Raw genomic sequence first — 19,517 nt, 5'->3', positions numbered from 1 at the left:
TAGGGAACTTTCTGATACTGCCTTATAGGCCATGTGATGTCCAAACTATATGGAATGCTCATCTTAGAGTTCTGTGTAATTTAAGTGGCATTGCTCAGTTATGGATCCAAATTTTACATACGTTCTACTGTGCTAACTAATCCTGTTGTTATGTAGTTCAGATTTGACATTTAATAGGTTTATACAGCACAGAGAAATTACAAAATAAAAATGTTTTAGTCTATTATAAATTAATAAAATATGTGAATGAGACAAGGTATAGAGTATAAAAGAATATTAATGAAACATACAAAAACATGTACATTCTTTTATTTCACTTAAAACCAAATGAGGACCATTTAATGGCATGTCCCTACCCATCAAAATAAAACAAAAATACACATTACGAGTATGGAAGTCTGTGAGTTACCATACTCTAAAAACATACTATTTACAATCGAATTTGTTATGTAGACTATTATAAATACAAAAAAAAAAAAAAATTCTAAGCCATGGTTGTTAAAATCTAATTAAAAACAGGCAATTTCATTCAATTTAAGTATAAATTATCAGTTTCTTCCAGAAATGACACTAATGTGGATTAATCTGGATTTTAGATCAATGTTTCCAAGATAATATCACAGCGGCAGTGAATGGCAGCCAGTTTCTGTGGAATTTTGACCTGTTTTATTTCATAACTACACCAAAAAAAAAAACAGTAAAAATAATAATAATAGTAAATTGCATAGCACCGATGAGCAATAAACGGCAAGTCGTCACGTTGGAATTTTTTAATATATAATACATATATATATATTAGGAACTATTATAAACAATTTTGTTTATGCTGAATACAAAAAAGTTCTAAAATGGAAGATAAATTTTGCAGTTTGCTAAACTGTCACTGTAAAAAAAAAAAAAAAAAGATGAAACCTAATACCAAATAATAATAAATTTTGAAGATGAGAAAATAATATTTATATGTGTATATGTATATAGTTAGGGTTCCTAATGTTTGACAGCTTGAGGTACACCATTGACTGTTTTAGATTTTAGTACTCCATCTTCTTGAACGGTTACTGTCTCGGTGCCATTCTCCATAATTCTGTAAAAATAAAATAAGCAAAATTAATTCAGATGAACTTAAAATAAACTTTTATCATGGGACTATTTTGAGAATATTTTATGATATATAGAGTGAATTGTTTGATTCAAATTTTAAATATAAAAAAAAAGTATTAGGAATTCATCATAAACTAAGCCATTTTCTAACTATTTTAACTTACCAAGTTCTAGAAGTATAAGGATGACAATATATGTAGTTTGTCTTTTGATAACTAAATTGTATCAAATTTTTATACTTAACATGAATTGATTACATGTATTTGTGTTATAACCTGCACAAATACATGGTAATCAATTTGTGTTAAGCATAAAAATAACATGCGTGCTAAAATCTGCAATTATCTGATAATTTTTAAAACTTTGTAATTGCAAACTTTTTCCTATAAAACAGTGGTTCCCAATTAGTTTTTCCTGCATACCACTTCAAGAAAGAGCTCAATCTCGCGTCAATCAACCCCATATAGCAGAAACTCATATTAATCCATACTAATATTATAAATTCGAAGGTAATTCTGTCCGTCTGTCTGTTACCTTTTCACGTCTAAATCGCTGAACAGGTTTTAATAAAATTTGGCACAGAGAAAGCTTACATGTTGGAGATGGACACAGGCTACATTTTACTGCGAGAAAATATCTTACTCCCATGAGAATCAATTCTTTTCTCCCAATAAATTTCTTTTTTATTTCAAGAAAAAGATTGATTCTAGCCCGATTTAGAAGCGAGATGTCGCAACTGATTATTAAACTCGGTGAAGTCTCATTATACTCTGCGAGAAATAACAGCGACAAAAATTTTCAAAATTAATTTCGCAAACACAAATTGTGTTTAATTTTTGTTTCTTGCGTAAGAATTTCATTTAGGTATTGTCACAAATGCATTTTTTTGATGAAATTTCGAAAATATTTTTATTTATAAATAAATGAATTTGTGCATTCGACATCACGTTGTAAATTGCCAAATTTTTGATGGTCCACCCATTATTTTTTTGATTGCTTCATCTCGTGCATTTAAATTTTAAATCGACCGATTTTAGATTGCTGCCCTTCATGCAATTTCGCTTACCCCCAGGGGTACGTGTACCACTAATTGGGAACCACGGCTATAAAACATCAGCTGCTCTCATAGGTGATGTGGCATATGATGCTGTGGGCCAGAAGCATAAAAATACAGTAGTTGCCAAACATTTGCCATTTTATACTTTGCAAGTGATATTTCAAGTCTTCATTGCCAAAAGTCTTTTCTAATAATCAATATACAATGTTCATCATCATCCAAAGTAACAGACAAATAAAACTGCTTACTTTCACAAGTTTGAACTTTCATTCAGCATTTTCATATTTAATGTGAATTGATTAGTTGCCAAGTACAGGCCTTTGTGCTTTTGCAGGAGGAATTGAGTTTCATTTTCTAAAGTCTCTCTTGACAATCATTATAGTGTGTTGCCTTCATCGTCTAGTGCAATATGTATAAATATTCATTACTCAATTCTATTATATTAACCATTATTTTTATACTTAATGCAAATTGATTAGTTACCAAGAACATTGCAGTAGGCACTTTTGTTCATTTTTCAAAACTCTTTTCAATAAACTGTATTCAATGCACTGTTAGCAATTTTGTGAACTACTGATTTCTTTCGTTTCAACTCACAACTGTGATATAAGTAAATGATGCTAAATATTATTCTAGATTTACTTTAGGATTTCTATAGTCTGCCTGTGGAAAGAATTTACTTTACATAAACGTCATGCATGATGTCACGTCAGTTAAACCAGTCAGCTCATTCCCTAATGATGTCAGCACTTTTTGCTTAATATGTCAATGTGTAAATTTTACTTTATTTTCTTGCATTATATGGTAGAATGACTTTTCCATTAATTATATTAATTTTTTTATAGCATATATTAACTGTAGTGAATCATGAATTTAACAACTAACTTACTATAACCAACTTCCTCATATTCCAATGCTAGAACTTGAAGTTTTCATAACACTATTTATAACGATGGTGATGTGTTTAACAATGAGGAAGAAACCAGAAGTAACTTGCAACAACCAAGTGATTAATGGCTGACTCGTGCTGATTCTTTCCAAAGACAGACTATAGTTCATTCATTTACTATATTATACCTATTATGCCATTTCCATTTTTTCTATAAATTGTTGCATTGTAAACACCATATATTATGAATTATTTTACGATACAGTAAAATGTTTCATATTTTCAAAAATAATCTGATATAAGCTTTTTTTTAAAGATGGAAATATAATTACGCAGGAATTAAAATAAAAATTTAATTCATTTAAATTATTTATGACAGTAAAAGTCAAATAATTTGATATGTGTGATTACATAAGTAGATCAAATGAGGAACAGGATACTTGGATTCAGGGCCACATAGAATTTTTCCCTAGCCTGGAGAAAACTGAAGAGGACTATAGTGGTCCCTATAAATTAATGTTGTTTTACTAACAAAAAATATAATCTTTAAGATTGCTATTTTCTTAATTAATAAAGAAGCATTCTGCATATTTCATTTGTTCAAAAGTAAATAGCAAAAAGAGCCTGCTGTACCCTGGGTCTCATTCAGATTCAATGGCCTTGTTTGGATTAAATCAAAAAATTGTCTACATAAAATGTTTATAAACATATTCAAGGGCCATCTAATTTAGATGAGTGTGAAAGTCTGCTATACTTCCATTTAGAGAGTCTGAATTCACACAATTTGCTTATGTTCAGATTCAATACTTCATTTTTAAATTATTAACTTCTAAAACTTGCATAATTTTCTGATTTGATTACTATAATTTTATTTTGGTTGTGTCACTATAATTTTGCAAGACTGCTCAATTTGTGTTTATTTTAGCCAGCCAAAACAACAGAATCTTTCTAAGTGGCTGGCTATTTATTTGTATGAATCCAGTCTGAAATGGTAGGTAGAAATTTTGCTGTTTCATTTATCCAACTGGTCCTGAGATAGGCCTTTAGATTCTTTCTGTTGGTATAATACCATTATTCTCAATCCATGGTCTGGGGAACATGGAACGTGTTCCATGAAAAAATCAAATATACAATTAAAAATTGTTGCAAAGGAAAAATCAATAGAATGTATAATAATTTTTGTATGGGAATGTAATCTGCAAGTGCTAATGATGTCATATATTAGACCAAGTGCGCTCTTGATTTCAAAAAGGTTTGCGACACCTGCTTTAAGTCTGATGTAAGTGTTCCGTGGAAAAAAATGTCAAAGTTTAGTGTTCCCAGACTTCAAAAAGATTGAGAACCGTGAGTATAATATATAGTAAAACTTCAGTTTAGCACCACTACTTATTTTACTCTGAAATTGACAATTGTGGTGCTAAACTGAAATATCTCAGACAATAAAAACATTTATGTAGACCTTATTACTACATGTAAGTTTGAGTCAAAGAATTTGAAACTTCTACAATCTGGTGGTGATAATGTCATATACAATGCAAAATCATACATTTAATGATTCGTAGATACTAAAGAATACTCTAGTTAATATATCTGGGGAAGATCCATACAAGTATTTGTCAACATTTCAAGAAGTCATTATACCCGGGAAGTATCCAAAGACACAAATCTGACTCAAAAAGACTTGTTACAATTTGTTTAATAATACTTTATTTAACATTTTAATTTTTACTCATGGTCTTTGCAATAATTAATACTAGTATATATGTATAATTAATTACACAAATATTGAAATTTGTTAATCTTTCAAAATACCAATGCTTTTAATTCTTTTTTACCTCTATGTCCTTAATATTTTTCTTTTGTTTCTATATTGTCTACTAACTGGTGTAAATAAAGATATTTTGTTTTAACTTTTGACTAAGACTTCATCTCTTTGCTAATCCAAAACTAAACCAGAATAATAAGTCCTATTTACGAACAAAGTCCAAGTACCAATGTTTTTGTTTTCGTGTTATAAGACTAACCAAAACAAAAGTATAAAGATAAATACTAAGCAACTGTCAAGCAACAATGTGTGGAAATTTACAATTTGGAAACAAAAGACTTCATTTAATTTACAAACATAATAAATATTTAAAGCCATTTTACCTTCTTGTTTCTATTTTTTTCCCATTTACAAAGCGTGTGGATGTTGTTGTTTTTCTTATTCCAGGCTTCTGCGGTGCTTCTCGGAAATACTGGTTAAAACTTGTATAGCTGGTTAGTAAAGATACAAAGAGAATATTAGTTTGTTTCTAAAACATATATATAAGATTGTTTTAAATAAATTACATTATTTTTTGATGTTAATAATAATAATAATAATAATAATAATAATAATTTATTAACTAATGTAGAAATAATAAATATACTTTTTTCTGACAAAATTTTTTTATTTATGAAGTTTTTTCCATTATTTCACTAAAGATATTTTGAAATGACTTTGCAGAACCCTTCATGGTTGCTTGCAAAATCCTAGGGTTCTCAGAACACAGTTTGATTGTTGTTACAGAATGTACAAGTCTTGTCATAATATGATTCTGTTAACACTATTTTACTTCTAAATGTTGATTTTATATAAATGAACAAATAATTCAATACATTCAAACATCAAGCTACATTTATAATAAAAGAATGCATTATACATACAGCTTATAGGTTTCGTTTTGTATAAAATACATTATTTTTGCTGTTTAATTATTTCCTTACAATGTTTGCTATACTAACAAAATTAAATTAATTCAAAATTTATTTTATTTGAAATGAACAAAGATTGGCCTGGAACAGGAATCTAACCTACAATTCCTGCTTACTATGTGGATGCATTCCCAGTTAAACTATTAATTAGAATCAGAACTATTAATTTAGGCATAAATACACTGGTTACATATGGCATTGAATGAATGAAATAATTAATACTGATTCATTTGGCATTAATTAATAATTGGGTTATTGGATCTATTATAATAAATAATATAGTTTTAACTAATCTACTGTACATCTTTGCAATTTGATAGAAAAAGATAATACTATTTCATCAATGTTTCTGAGCACATGTTTATTCATTTGTAAATGTGGCTGTTCACAAGAGAATACATCATGATCTCAGTAGAACTGTCATTATAATAAATCAGACATTTAAAAATTGCATTACACAAGCGAAAACATATCCTGGAGCAGATAGGATACATGGAAACATATCCTGGACTGACCATAATCCTGTTATTGTAAAAATCTTACTAAAACTAAAAGTAGAAAAAGGTAGAACCCTTTGGAAGTGAACGCCACTTCCTGGAATCGTCAAACAATGAATGCGAAGTTTCCCGAGGGCAGGAAACATTGCATTCATTGTTTGACGGGAGGAAAAAATCACTTTTTGGCTGCTCTAACAGGGGAATAAGGAGAGTTGTCAAGTGCCTGAGAGAGAAGTGAAGCCAATTTGTAAAGAAAGAGACTCCTGAAAATCTTGGACCAACATTGCAGTATTGAAGTCGGTGTCTCAACTTGACAAGTTTTGGGCTTGGATGGATGAACAACAACTTGGAGTAGAAATTTATAGAAACTGTCTTGGACTAAGGAAAGGTGAACAGAAGTGCAAATTGTGCTCAAGGAAGTTTCCATGTGGCCCCTTGTGACAGCAGAAAGACATTCATACAACATGGGTTCTTTATTCTAATCTGTCTGCCATCTTTGATACTTCTAGTCCATTACTGTCTGTTTTTTGCTTTCCTTTAGTGTAAGTTAGTTTTAAGGATTAAATAAGGAAAATTTTGGGTAATATGTAATCGCAAGTTCTTTTTACATGTCACAATATTTTGTAATTATCTGGCCGATGACTGTGTTTTGGGTTACTGCCGGAGTATCCATCCTAGAATTGGCATCCATTATCATTCCTGTACATAACTATATCATGCAAAAATAAATTGTTTTTTTAACATCTACTGCATATGTTTCCTTTGTTTCTGGGTGTTTGCCTTAGTGGGCTAACAAAAACCCTTTTATATCTCTCAGTGTAAAGAAATAGAACTGAAAAGAAACATTTTTTTACAGAAATGAACAGCAAAATAAGAGAATTTACCAAAAGGGACAGCAACAGAGATGGGGACTGTAGCACCAATGCAAATGGAAATCTTTTAATTGAAAAAGAAAGCATCAACAAAAGATGGGTAGAATACTCAAAGGATTTTTTCCAAGACAATAGGGAAGAACTACCAACCTCTGCCCAACCTTGAAGGACCTCCCATCATTGAAAATGAGGTGATATATGCCATGAACCATATGAAAACAGAAAAAGCTACAGGAATAGCTGACATTTCAATGGAATTAATTAAAGGACTTGAAGAAATTAGAAACAAAGAAGTAATGGATATCTGCAATGTGATCTATGACATTGGCTATCTGCCAGGTGATCTAAAACAATATCTTCATACCAACATCTAAGAAACCAAAGGCAGAAGGGCACTCAGATTTTTGCATAAGTTTAATGAGCCATGTACTCAAAATTCTTGTAAAAATCATTTTGGAAAGGAATAAGTAAAATGTCTTCAGAGAAATTGGTGAAACACAAAACAGTTCCCTCACAAACAAAGGCACTTGGGATGGTATCTTTACACTCAGGACTATTGCTGAGAGATGTCTCAATGTTCAAAAAAGAAGTTTACCTATGTTTTGTGGATTATTCAAAGGCGTTTGACAAGGTTAAACATGTGAAACTCATCGACTGCCTTTCTAAACTGGATATAAATGGTAAAGATTGAAGACTTTTAACCAATCTCTACTACAACCAATCAGCCATTACAAGATTTAATGGAGGAATGACCAAGGACTTTGAGATCAAATGTGTAAGATAAGGCTGTCCTATCCCCAATCCTTTACAATTCATACACTAAATTTATATTCAGAGAAATTGAAGAACTGAAAGGAATTTCAATTGGGGGTACAAACATACAGAAATAATATTAGATAAGCTGATGATACTGTGCTGTTGGCTGAATCAAAAGATCTAATGGAAAATTAATGAAAAAATTAGAGAATTTGAACTGGAGTTCAACATGAAAAAAACCAAAACGATGATCATAAATAGAAGAAAAAGCACTAGCCTAGACATTAAACTTGATCATGAAAGAATTGAACAAGTCCAAAGTTATGTCTATCTAGGAAATTTAACACATAATAGGAAATGTGACAAAGAAGTTAAGTGAAGGATTGACATTTCAAGGAAAGCTTTTCTGAATTTAAAAAGACTCTTTATAACAAAAGAGATCAGTCTTAAAACAAAGATGAGGCTTCTCAAATGTAATATCTAGTTGATTCTGTTATATGGTGCAGAGACTTGGACAATTACTAAATCCACTCTACAAAGATTACTAGCTTTCAAGATGTGGATTTACCATCAAATTTTAAAGATCTGGAAAGAGAGAAAAACAAATGGAATCTTGGAAATGCTAAGACATGATAGAATATTAATGGCCTTCATAAAGAAAAGAAAGGTTGCTTTTTTAGTCATCTATTACATCACAAAAGCCTCTAGAAAGAAGTTCTGGAAGAAAGAGCAGAGGGAAGAAGGAAAGGAAGATGAAGAATAATCTGGTTCAACAACAGAGAAAGGGCTTTACTGGACTTTGAAGATTGTGCAGAGAAGCACAACATAGAGAATGGTGGCATTTAATGGAAGTCGACTTCCAGAGAGATGACACAAGATGGATGGATGATGGATATCTGTCATAGAGAGGATGCTAAGAAAAGAATGAAAATACTAATGTGGAATCATTCAATTTGAATTTGATGTCGTCAACATAGATATAACAATGAGATAGAGTTGAAAACTTATTGAGAGACCTATAAATCTTTAAAAACTGTCCAGGTTTACAGGAGCTGGAGGGCTGTCCATATTTTCTTGTTTTGAAACATTGGACTGGCATGCTTTGAAATCTGTTTCATTATGAAAAAATAATAATTTTAATAAAATTTGTGAGTTAAATAATAATTAAGGGTCACTACCAATATCTGAAAAATCTAATATGTCACAGTGATAAGCATAGGATCACTCACTGTTGAACAGAAATCTTATATACTTGTAAGCACATCAGTAGGAGCACAATGTTATCTTGTGACATTGTAGCATGGAAATTACCAACAGTAAATTTTAAATGCTATTACTATATTATCTTGTATTTTGCTTAAAATAAAGAAAATTTAATGTTTCAAACTTTGGTAAGAACTCTAAATTTCATCTATTCCTAGTGTTTGTCGATCTTTAATGGAGTGCAAAAATATGAAAGTAAACACTTGCGGTTTGCTAAAAGTTTAATGCGGATTGTGGACTGTTACACAAGAACAAGAAAACAAAATGGCCGTCACAATGGCTGTTAAAAATTTTGGAGACGAGAGTTTTTTGTGAAGAGTTGTTATTTTTTTACTACAAAAATATGGTGGCGCTTGAGGCATCAACACCTAGTGTTAAATATAAATCACCTTGTGGCTCACTTGAGGATTTCCTTCTAGCTGATATTCTTATATTATGAACTCTTAATTTTTTAATAACAAGAAAAAATGATCTATACTTTTTTATTTTTGTGTTCTATCCAGGTTATCATCTTAAATCACACACTGGAAATCTTACTACTCTACCTACAGGTTGGCAAGCCAAAAGAGATCTTTTGTGAAGCCTTCTGCATATCACGAGAGAGAACCAAAGGGTTCTTTCTACATTTTTTCATTTTTTCTTACTTTAATCTTCTTTCATCTTTCTGGTAATACAGAATTTTGTCATTTTATGAGCAGTAGTGGCCTAGAAGTAAGTTTTTGGCATAAGAATTTTGTTCTATCTGTAATAGATGGCAAAAATTCATACTTCAAATTATACTGTTATGAAATTGTCTCTAAGTCAGATAGAATCTTCTGATTCTCATCTCATGATATGGTAGATATTGATATAGTATCCTTGTAGCTGCAGACTTCAGTTGAGGAAGTGTTATTGTATGTTTTACCCATTATATACCTAATATAAATTATTAATAGCAGGAACAATATTTATAGTTTCAGCTCCCTGTGCAACTTTTCAATGCTTCATGGTTGCATATGTATATTTCTTGAAATAACATTTTTTGTAATTTTTTTGGGGAGAACAATATATATATCATACTTATTTAATTATTATTGATGCTATTTTATTATGATTCATTTATTGTGAGACAATGTATCAAAATGTATTTTTCAATTCAATTAAAATTAAATTACTGGATAATATATTAGAAAATAACTGTTAGAGATCCAATATGCAATACTATCATACCCTGTTCTTGATAAATCATGAAATGGAGATGTAAAATCTAATCCAGGAAACCCAAAAATATTGCTTGACCTCTCTCGTCTATTAATAGCAGCTGAAAAAAACCATAATTTTAAATATTAGATTGTTATATATTAGAAATGGAATACTTTCAAATATTTCAAAGTAACATTTACAAGAATCTGTCCTCCTTGTGTGGCGATTAAAAAAACTATCAAAGAAATTTGAAGAGAAATCGCTACCAAAAAATTCTCGGAACACATCTTCCGGATCACGGAACTTGAAATGGAAAGTGGAACCGAAATCATCAAAAAGCGATGTGGTACCGTGATGATGGTGACGTCTGTACCGACTGCGAGTACTGCCTGTTAAACCATCTTTACCATGGAGATCATAAAGTCGTTTCTTTCTTTCTACAAATCAGGAAAATATAAATTTTAAGTAAATTTAAGAATTAATAATTAAGTATTATTATTATTATTATTGTTATTATTATTAAACTTTATTAAATTAAATTACAGATTATAATTCTTACTTTTTCAAAAATGTAGGTGTTCAAATTGACATATCGCACCCCCGGCAAGAAAAGTGACACAATTCAAAAATGCAGTATTTGAGAAAAGTCTACTTAAAGAATACTTATACTGAAATAGTATGAGCTTCTTTTAAATTTCAGGTAAGTATTTATGGCGGTAAATTCTATTATATTCTATAGTATAGTAGTTATGGATCTGTAGCTCTGCTCTCGTCAAATGTGAGGTGTTATCAGTTAAATATAGGCGAGGTCTTTGAGTTATGTCACTTTTCTTGCTTTTCTAAAAACTTTGTTATTTTCCGAGATAGAGATATGACGCTTGTTTTGAATGTTGGGGCACTTCATACATATTTTTCAATGACATAATCCCAAAACTGCCATATTTTGAGTTGTGTCATTTTTCTTGCCGGGGTGCGATATATAAATAATATATATTCAAATGTGAATTAAAATAATTATAAATTTATTGCACATAAAGTTAAGTTTATTTAAAGATAATCAGTATCGGAAGTTATAATATGGATTTCATTAAAAATGCCAACTTTGTGCAATCTTGGCTTAAAGAAAAATAATTTAACACTTAATTCAAAGAACCTTAAATTAAGAATTAAGGTTTTTGTTATTGTAAAATCTCTTTCTAAAAAGCAAAAAATGCACAATTAAATGCAACTGAATGTACAGAATTAAAATTTAAACAAGGAAACAATGAAATGGCGTTAACCATACTTTTAGGTAATTGATCTTGAGCATTTCATGCCACATAGTGCCAATTACTTTTTATATAATATTGCCATATGTTGGCACATTATGTTACATTCAATTTCAGTTTTATTTTTACAGTATGTTCTTGATTACAAAGACATAATTGGTGTGATGTAGATGTGTCATGGTAAACATTTTGTCAATAGTGATAGTATCTAAAAAACAAATTACTGCTTTAACATAGTAATGATGTTAATTTTAAAAGTACAATGATAATTTTTTAAACAAGTTATTAATTTTGAATAAAACAACACCTCAAACCTTATAGAATACTCTAAAGAGAAGGATTTTAACTTGTCTTATGACAAACTACAAACAAATCTTTAAGCATTTTGTTGCCAGGTTAACAGAGTGTATAAAGGCATTATAACTACTTCATAATTCTGTAAATTTGTATTCTTATTACAGTGAAGATGCCAGTTTAATGAACTTTTTGGTAAAATGAATATATCTTGAATCCCCACTAATTTCCTATTCAGTTTAATGAAAAATGTTTCAATTTAATATAATAAAAATTTTGTCCGTTACGAGAGAATAGTTTCATTATAACAAAATCTATAAATGCATAAATCATTCATTATTAGTAAATGATGAATATTATGTCAAACAGTCTGGCAACATTAATTTTAATGTCTAGTTCAACTGGCAACACTAATTTTAATCCTTAGTTATGGTTTCATTTTGATGTTATTACTCTATAGTTTATTTTTTTTTAAGCTTACGAGAAAAAAATGAAAGCAGTTTTCTTTGGAAGAGAATAATAAAATATTAAATAATGTGCAAAAAGGGATTAGATAAAAAGATGTGCCTGACAGTCTACCCGAATGTTGTGTCACAGTACTGGATTTGGTTAATGTAACCCTTGGTGCCAAGATGGCAGGTCATCTCTGATTCCAGCAAGGAAACAGTGGGACACAAGTTCTGACCTAAAACCTAGCCTATTCTAATAATTTGGTTGCTAATAATTATGGTAATTTATTAGAATAGGTTAGAACGTGCGTCCCACTGTTTCCTTGCTGGAATCAGAGACGAGCCACCATCTTGGCACCAAGGGTTACATTAACCCTGGATTTTATTGAAAAACTGATAAAAGAAACAACATACACAAAAATTAGACTTCTTTTACCAGAAAATAATGGGTTTAATTGTTATTTCTGCTTAAAGAGGCAGAATTCCAACTAATCAGTACTACTATATCTTTATTTTAGTTGTCACTTGTGATATTTTTTTATTACAGATTAATTTTTATTCTAATTTAATATAACTTACATTCTGAAAATGTGAAATTTGGTTCCATATAAATACTAACAGACAAATTGTTTTTAAAAACTTTCTTTCTTCAAAATGTAAGCACTTTTTTTTTATTATCAATTAATTTATTTTATCCTTGCATTTCTGACTGTATTTCAATATAATGAAATTTCAGTATAACAAAAATATGTTGATGGTCCTCTCAATTTTGTTATACCAACATTTAGGTATATCTACTATAAAATATAATACACACTCTCTAATCTGGGCCATTCATGTCACAGAGAGTGCAGAGATTACTAGTATACAGACTTAAAGCCTGTTTAAAGGCAGCAAATGACATGATCTGTTGCTCTTCAATATCAATTTTTTTTGAGGCATGCAAATAATATAGTGCACTGAAATGCAATACTGTATTCAGAAATGAAACCCAAGTAAACAGGAAAACAGAATGTGTAATACGACTAACATTTTTATGGAATATAAGCATATACAGTCAAACCTGTTTTTATGCGGTCTTTTTTTGTGCGACTTTTATTTGTGCGATTTTTTTATTTGTGCGGTATAGTTGGCAACTAGTCTCGTGCGATTTGTCATGTCTCACGTTGACTTATTATAGCTAAATAAACTTATTATAGCATAAATGAACTTATGATAGTAATATTATTGCATGAATATGCAAAAAATGAAATAATTTATTTTTTATTTAAGTCAACAAAACACCACCTGGACAAAAATATGTAAAACAGACGATAGACGAGACGATGCAGTCAAGTGCCGACATCTGGTGTCAATAAATTCTATTTCGTACGGTTTTGAGTTATTTTCTATGTTAGACTTTTTTTATGCGGTCCCTATTGACTGCATAAAAAAAAATATTTTTTAAATTGTGTTGCGAAAACTATTTTTTATAGCGACTCGTGAAGTTTCGTGCAATTTTTTTTTATGCGGTCCCTATCCACCGCATAAAAACAGGTTTGACTGTACTGTATTTTATGGACTATAAGACGCACTTTTTTCTTCAAAAAATTGCCTCCAAAATTCAGGTGATCTTATAGTCCGTAAAATACGGTAAGTGATCAAACAGAAGGGTATGCTAGGTATAGTGTTACCACCTGTCCGGTTTTCACCCGGACAGTCCGGGAATGGGCTCACTGTCCGGGTAAACTATTAATTTTGTCCAGGAATTTCTTAGAAATTGTGAAATTACGATGAAACAAAGTTCTTGCAAATATTGTTATAAATTTACACCATTTGAACAACGAAAGACCTCACACTCACCGAAACTCATCTGCCATTCTGCCATGTTACTCTGTTTATGCTGACGTGTGACGCGCAACCTGTCTCTCGACCCCCTTTTTTTTTGTTTGTATGTTACTCCTACGCAAATCCCTAGTCCCTAACTGTAACTGATTTAGAACCAGCATGCATGTTATTCTTTGCATTGTAAAATGGCATTGCGCATGCATCAGGAACTTCTGTTCGAACAAACCTGACCTGCCCTTCGGGTCAGCGATTTTGTAAAGATGGCAACACTAGCTGGGTAACAGGGCTGGATTAGCCAGAGTCTACTGTATCATTAAAAAAAATCCTTTGTGAAATACAAGTTTTTTTTTTTTTTTTTTTCAAAAAACTTGTAATTAGAAAATGTAAAATACTCAATGCAAACAAGATTAAATTAAATAATAGTATTTGTATTTATTAAAAAATAACATGCGATAAATATTCATATTAGACTTTTTTATATTATTGTTTTATCTGGTTTTATTACAGGCAGAAGAAAAAAATATAAATAGTCAGAGATAATTTATAGATTATTTAAAAACTGCCAAACTTTTTTAAATTCAATAATAAATGACTGATATTATTTACAATAGAATTCCAATATGTGAAAATGTTATGTTATCAGTTTATGTGAAGTAGATTTGCAGTCCCGTGGATAAGAGAGGATAAGCTTTTCAATATTAAGGAGTTTGTATTAATGAAATATTTATTTACCAAAGTTCCAATTGTATTAACAGGATTTAACTGTATAGTTTTTGAATATCATAGTAATCTGGCACTCTTGCTAATCTGTCGCTCCTTGGTGCAAGGAGTGGCCAAATTAGAAGAGTCTGGTGTATATCAAAGATTAATACATCTTAGTTTTAATTTTTTCATAATACTTTTTATCAGATTTTAAATATGGATTCTACTTACTGTATATCCATATGAATATTTTCATAATAAATAATATATTGATTATTATTAATGAATATTAACGAAATATAACAAATTTGACAAAATATCAATATGGATAATGCTATGAAAAAGTAAATAAAATAAAACAAACAGGTAGTATAATCTCCTGGTAAATATTTATTTACAACTTAATGTTTTTATTTTTTTCTTTCTTTTAAGTTATATTTTGTTTCCTCTTTCCTTATAGAAAATAAAAAAAAAATTTAACATACAGCAGAGTCTGGCAAACTCAAAAGTAAACAGTTAAGTAACAAGTTTAGACTAAGGATTTTGGTACATTTGCCAAAGTGAAGAAGTTAGAAATGCTTAAGGTATGAAATATACCAATATGTTTTTATTCTTTATGTATTTATATCATTTAATGATAAAATTCTGTTCAATATTTTGAAAATATATTTTTTAATCTTTATTTTTCTTAAAGAAATGAAAATTGTGCATTTTATTTCATTTATTATTATTTACAAATATAAGGAATTTAAAAAAATAATTTTAAATACAATATTCTATTTTATATCTTGTAAATAATTTTCAAATGATAAATCAAAGTCTGACACATGAATATGAAAAAATTATATTGTATTGGTTGTGACGAGGCTTTGTCTAAAATTCATTTATTTTGTACTTGTAATAAGGCTCAAGAATTACAAAAACGTTATAATCCTGAGGTACTGGGCTTCATGAATAATGAAAATTCCATGTATCTTTTTTTACACAAAGCAAAAAGTAATACAATATATAATTTATATAACTACGCACAAAAATATTTTGTTACTACCCAACTAAATACGTTATCTTTGTAATTAGTTCTATGTTAAGTACAAACGGAATTATGAATATAATTACATCAATGTTTCCTTTTTACGAAAACTATAAAAATCTGTTATTGACTACAGTAGAGCATCGATTATCAGACTCAGTTGGGGACTGGGGTCGGTCGGATAACTGAAAAAACAGATAACCGAAAAGTATGAAAAAATACATTATTAGTATAGTATATTAGTATATCCCATGTAATTAGTATATCGCTGTTAACCTACTTTGCATTGAATTTTCGTCGATGTTAAGCCTAACAAAATTTTTTAAAAAATAATAATCGTCGCTATTGTATCGTTAAAAATTATTTCTTTATATTGCACAAAATAAATACAAAAATAAAGAAAAAAATTGAAAATTAAGCCTGGTTTAAATACTGGTCTCCCTTTCGTGGTCAAGCCAATGTTGCCAGCTAAAACATGCAAACATTTAACAAAAATAATATTAAAGTAGCCAAGACATAGCCAAATATTGTAGCGTCGCATCACTATCGGACACTTGAATTTGCCGACTAGAATGCGGTCGGTTAACCGATGTGACGGTTAATCGGGGGTTGGATAATCGATGCTCTAATGTATTTTCTTTTGGCTGTTTGTATGTAATTTGTATTCTTAAGCATATTTTTATAATATAACCACCCTCTTGTAACAGGCATATGCCTATTATAAATAAAGATTACTATTATTATTATTATTATTAATATGAAAAAACAAGAAATATGAGAAGTTTAAGAACTGAATTTTTAAGTAAAATTTAACCAATTATTAAACTTGATGCCATTTGACTTATTGAATTATCTCAGAGAAACTTGTATGCATGCATACATGTGTATATGTGTTTATAAAAATATACATATGTACAGATATAAAAATAGCTTTAATAAATTACTTAAAATTCTGAAAAATTTAGTTTCAGAGTGATAAAAATTAAGACTATAACATGATGAACTAACTAATTAAAATTTATTGTCAATTATTATATGTTTTTTGTTATAAACATACGCTAGCACGATAAAGTAATAAAAGTTAATGTTTTTATGTACCATGCATTTTAGAAAACCAAAAAATAATATAAATCACGCCTGGCCAACCCAAATTGTTTCGCGGGCCACTTTGATCACGCGTAACATTACGGTGGGCCAGAATTTAGACAAAGATGCTTTTAAAAAAGTAAAACGAATAAAAAATGAATAAGATTTTATTGTTATACCAAGAGTTTGTACTCGCACTTGCGCATTATAACGATGACACTTGCAAATTTTCATTTATTTAATTGTTTTGGTATACACATAACGGCAAACAAAAATTTTAATAAATTATAATATCGCTTAGCGGGCCACACAATTTAACGTGACGGGCCACGGGTTGGCCAGGCCTGATATAAGAAAGTATTTTATTGGGTTCAAATTTTTATAATATTGATAAATTTAAATATCTATTTTTAAAAACTTAAATTTTAACATTTCTCTCTCTCTTTAGTAAGAACTTGTAAATACTGTATCTGTTTTAATGATTGATATTTTAAGATAAATTTTTTAAAGTAAAAGTTAGAATTTTGCAAATTGTATTCTATAAGAATTAATAAAATGAATGTTTTAATTTATTTATTTATCATTATAAAAATATATATATTTATATAAATTCCTTATTAAATATTGTATTATATTTATACAGTTTTATAGAGTTGAAAGTGACAGCTGCATCAGAATTCATTTTTATCATTTAAACCAGGCCACTACATCTTTTATGTATTAGTTTTCGTAATGTTGACATTTTCCGAGAAGAATAAAGTTTAAATGTGATATTAGATATAACTGCACATAGTCGAAACTATTTAAGTTTATCGTAAAGTGAATCTCTATACAAACAAAAGAAATTAGAGTACAAAATTTAAGTGAGTGATTATCCTTTACAAGGAAAAACAGAGAATAATAAATGGGCAACCCCATTCAACTACTTAAAATTAATACGTTCAAAATAAAAATCAAATTTCTTTAAATTATATCTTTTACTTCTTGTTAGCCTACTTTACAGAAGCAAAAACAGGTTTATGAGATCAGATTGTAAATGTATGCATAAGTGTAACTGTCCCGTCCCTAATAAATCTTACATTTAGCTATCTTGGCAACTAGTCGTGAATGATATAATAAAAATGAATTCCCACACACTGTCTGCTTGTCTACTGGCATATCCTGTTTTTTTAAAAATAATTTTAAATATAATATAGTAATTATCATATGAAAGCTAATATAATCTTTAAAAAAAAAAAGCACTTCTTACCATCTGACAACACTTCATATGCCTCAGATATTTCTTTAAATTTGCGTTCTGCTTCATCTTTTTTTTCTAAATTTTTGTCAGGATGCCATCTCAAAGCAAGTTTTCTATATCTAGATGATAAAATAAATCTTTTATCCAAGTATATTTTAAAAATTATATATTCTAAATATATTAAATCATTATTTTCTTATAATATAAATTTATACATATAACAAGAATTCAATACATTTTTGAAATATTATTTTTAAAAATTCAATTAACATTTTCCACTCTGTGTGCACTAAGCAGATTATTTTAATTCTATCATGGTTCATCCAAACACTGAATGGGGTTAGCAAGTTGATTAGAGATAAGGTATAATATTTGATCATCTTGTAGACTCCAGTGTAGTCAAATTGCTTGGGAATATTTTCAAGGATCCAATCTGAAACTCAAAATAGAGTTACTCAGACTGGCAGGGTTTCCTTTATCACCCCAGCTAGGCATATAACGAGTACAACAGAATGGTAAGGAATGTGGTTTGACATATCAAGATTCATCCATGAAAATTTGAGAATCTGATCCAGACTCAATCCAAGATCCCTCAGTGGCAGATTGCCTTGATTCACCCAGCTGTCCCAAATGATTATGATTAAGAAAAAAGTATTACTTACGCTTTCTTTATATCGACACTAGTTGCTGTTCTAGGCAGTTCCAAAGTTTTATAATAGTCCACCATTATTGAATAATGGTTTTATGTACAAATTAAATAACACGATTGCTCTTTACAGATCTGTAATTTAAAATATAGGAAGTATTAATAATTAATTTCATTTATTTTCTTTAACTAAACATTCAAAACAATTATAATTTGAAGTAAATATCAAGTCACAAAAAAAAGAAAGAAGAAAAAAATAAAAATGAACAGTAGCATTTAAGATGAAATGCCTCAAGAAGAAACAACAGATTGGATATGAAATAATGAATAATTGTTCAATAAAGTTGAGACACACATTGTGTGAATTCCGATTCAAAAATTTTATGCATCATTGTATAGATCATGGATGGGCAACCTTTTTCTATGTAAGGGCCGCATTTTAAAACTTTTCAACTGACGCGGGCCGCATACAAGAGAAAAGAGAAAAAAAAATGTTGGTAAATCACAATTATTTATTCATATATAATTATAAATTAGCATATGTATTCTTAATTTAGCTTCTGGAACTGATGTAAATGTAATATATCAAATATTTGGTTAAATATTTGTCACTGCTAGTTTT

The 19,517-nt window shown here is 29.4% G+C and overlaps 1 protein-coding gene across 2 annotated transcripts in view; it reads right to left on the bottom strand.

Annotated features, from left to right (window-relative positions):
- Positions 1-293: 293 nt before the first annotated feature.
- Positions 294-19,517, bottom strand: part of LOC136974433 (dnaJ homolog subfamily B member 6-A-like) — a 39,058-nt gene continuing 19,834 nt past the window's right edge. For both annotated transcript variants that reach the window (XM_067269312.1, XM_067269313.1), the window contains exons 2-7: positions 18,912-19,030; positions 18,259-18,368; positions 10,554-10,790; positions 10,381-10,471; positions 5,196-5,303; positions 294-1,084 (exon numbers count right to left, since the gene is read on the bottom strand). In XM_067269312.1, coding sequence (XP_067125413.1) covers positions 988-1,084; positions 5,196-5,303; positions 10,381-10,471; positions 10,554-10,790; positions 18,259-18,368; positions 18,912-18,976 — 708 coding nt within the window. In that variant the 5' untranslated portion in view covers positions 18,977-19,030 and the 3' untranslated portion in view covers positions 294-987. The remainder of the gene's footprint in view (positions 1,085-5,195; positions 5,304-10,380; positions 10,472-10,553; positions 10,791-18,258; positions 18,369-18,911; positions 19,031-19,517) is intronic.

The sequence above is a fragment of the Centruroides vittatus genome, unplaced genomic scaffold (assembly GCF_030686945.1).
Source record: "Centruroides vittatus isolate TY-2023 unplaced genomic scaffold, ASM3068694v2 contig_349, whole genome shotgun sequence".
Lineage (NCBI taxonomy): Eukaryota > Metazoa > Arthropoda > Arachnida > Scorpiones > Buthidae > Centruroides > Centruroides vittatus.
The sequence above is the reverse complement of the archived record's forward strand: the minus strand, read 5'-3'. Positions and strand labels throughout refer to the sequence as shown.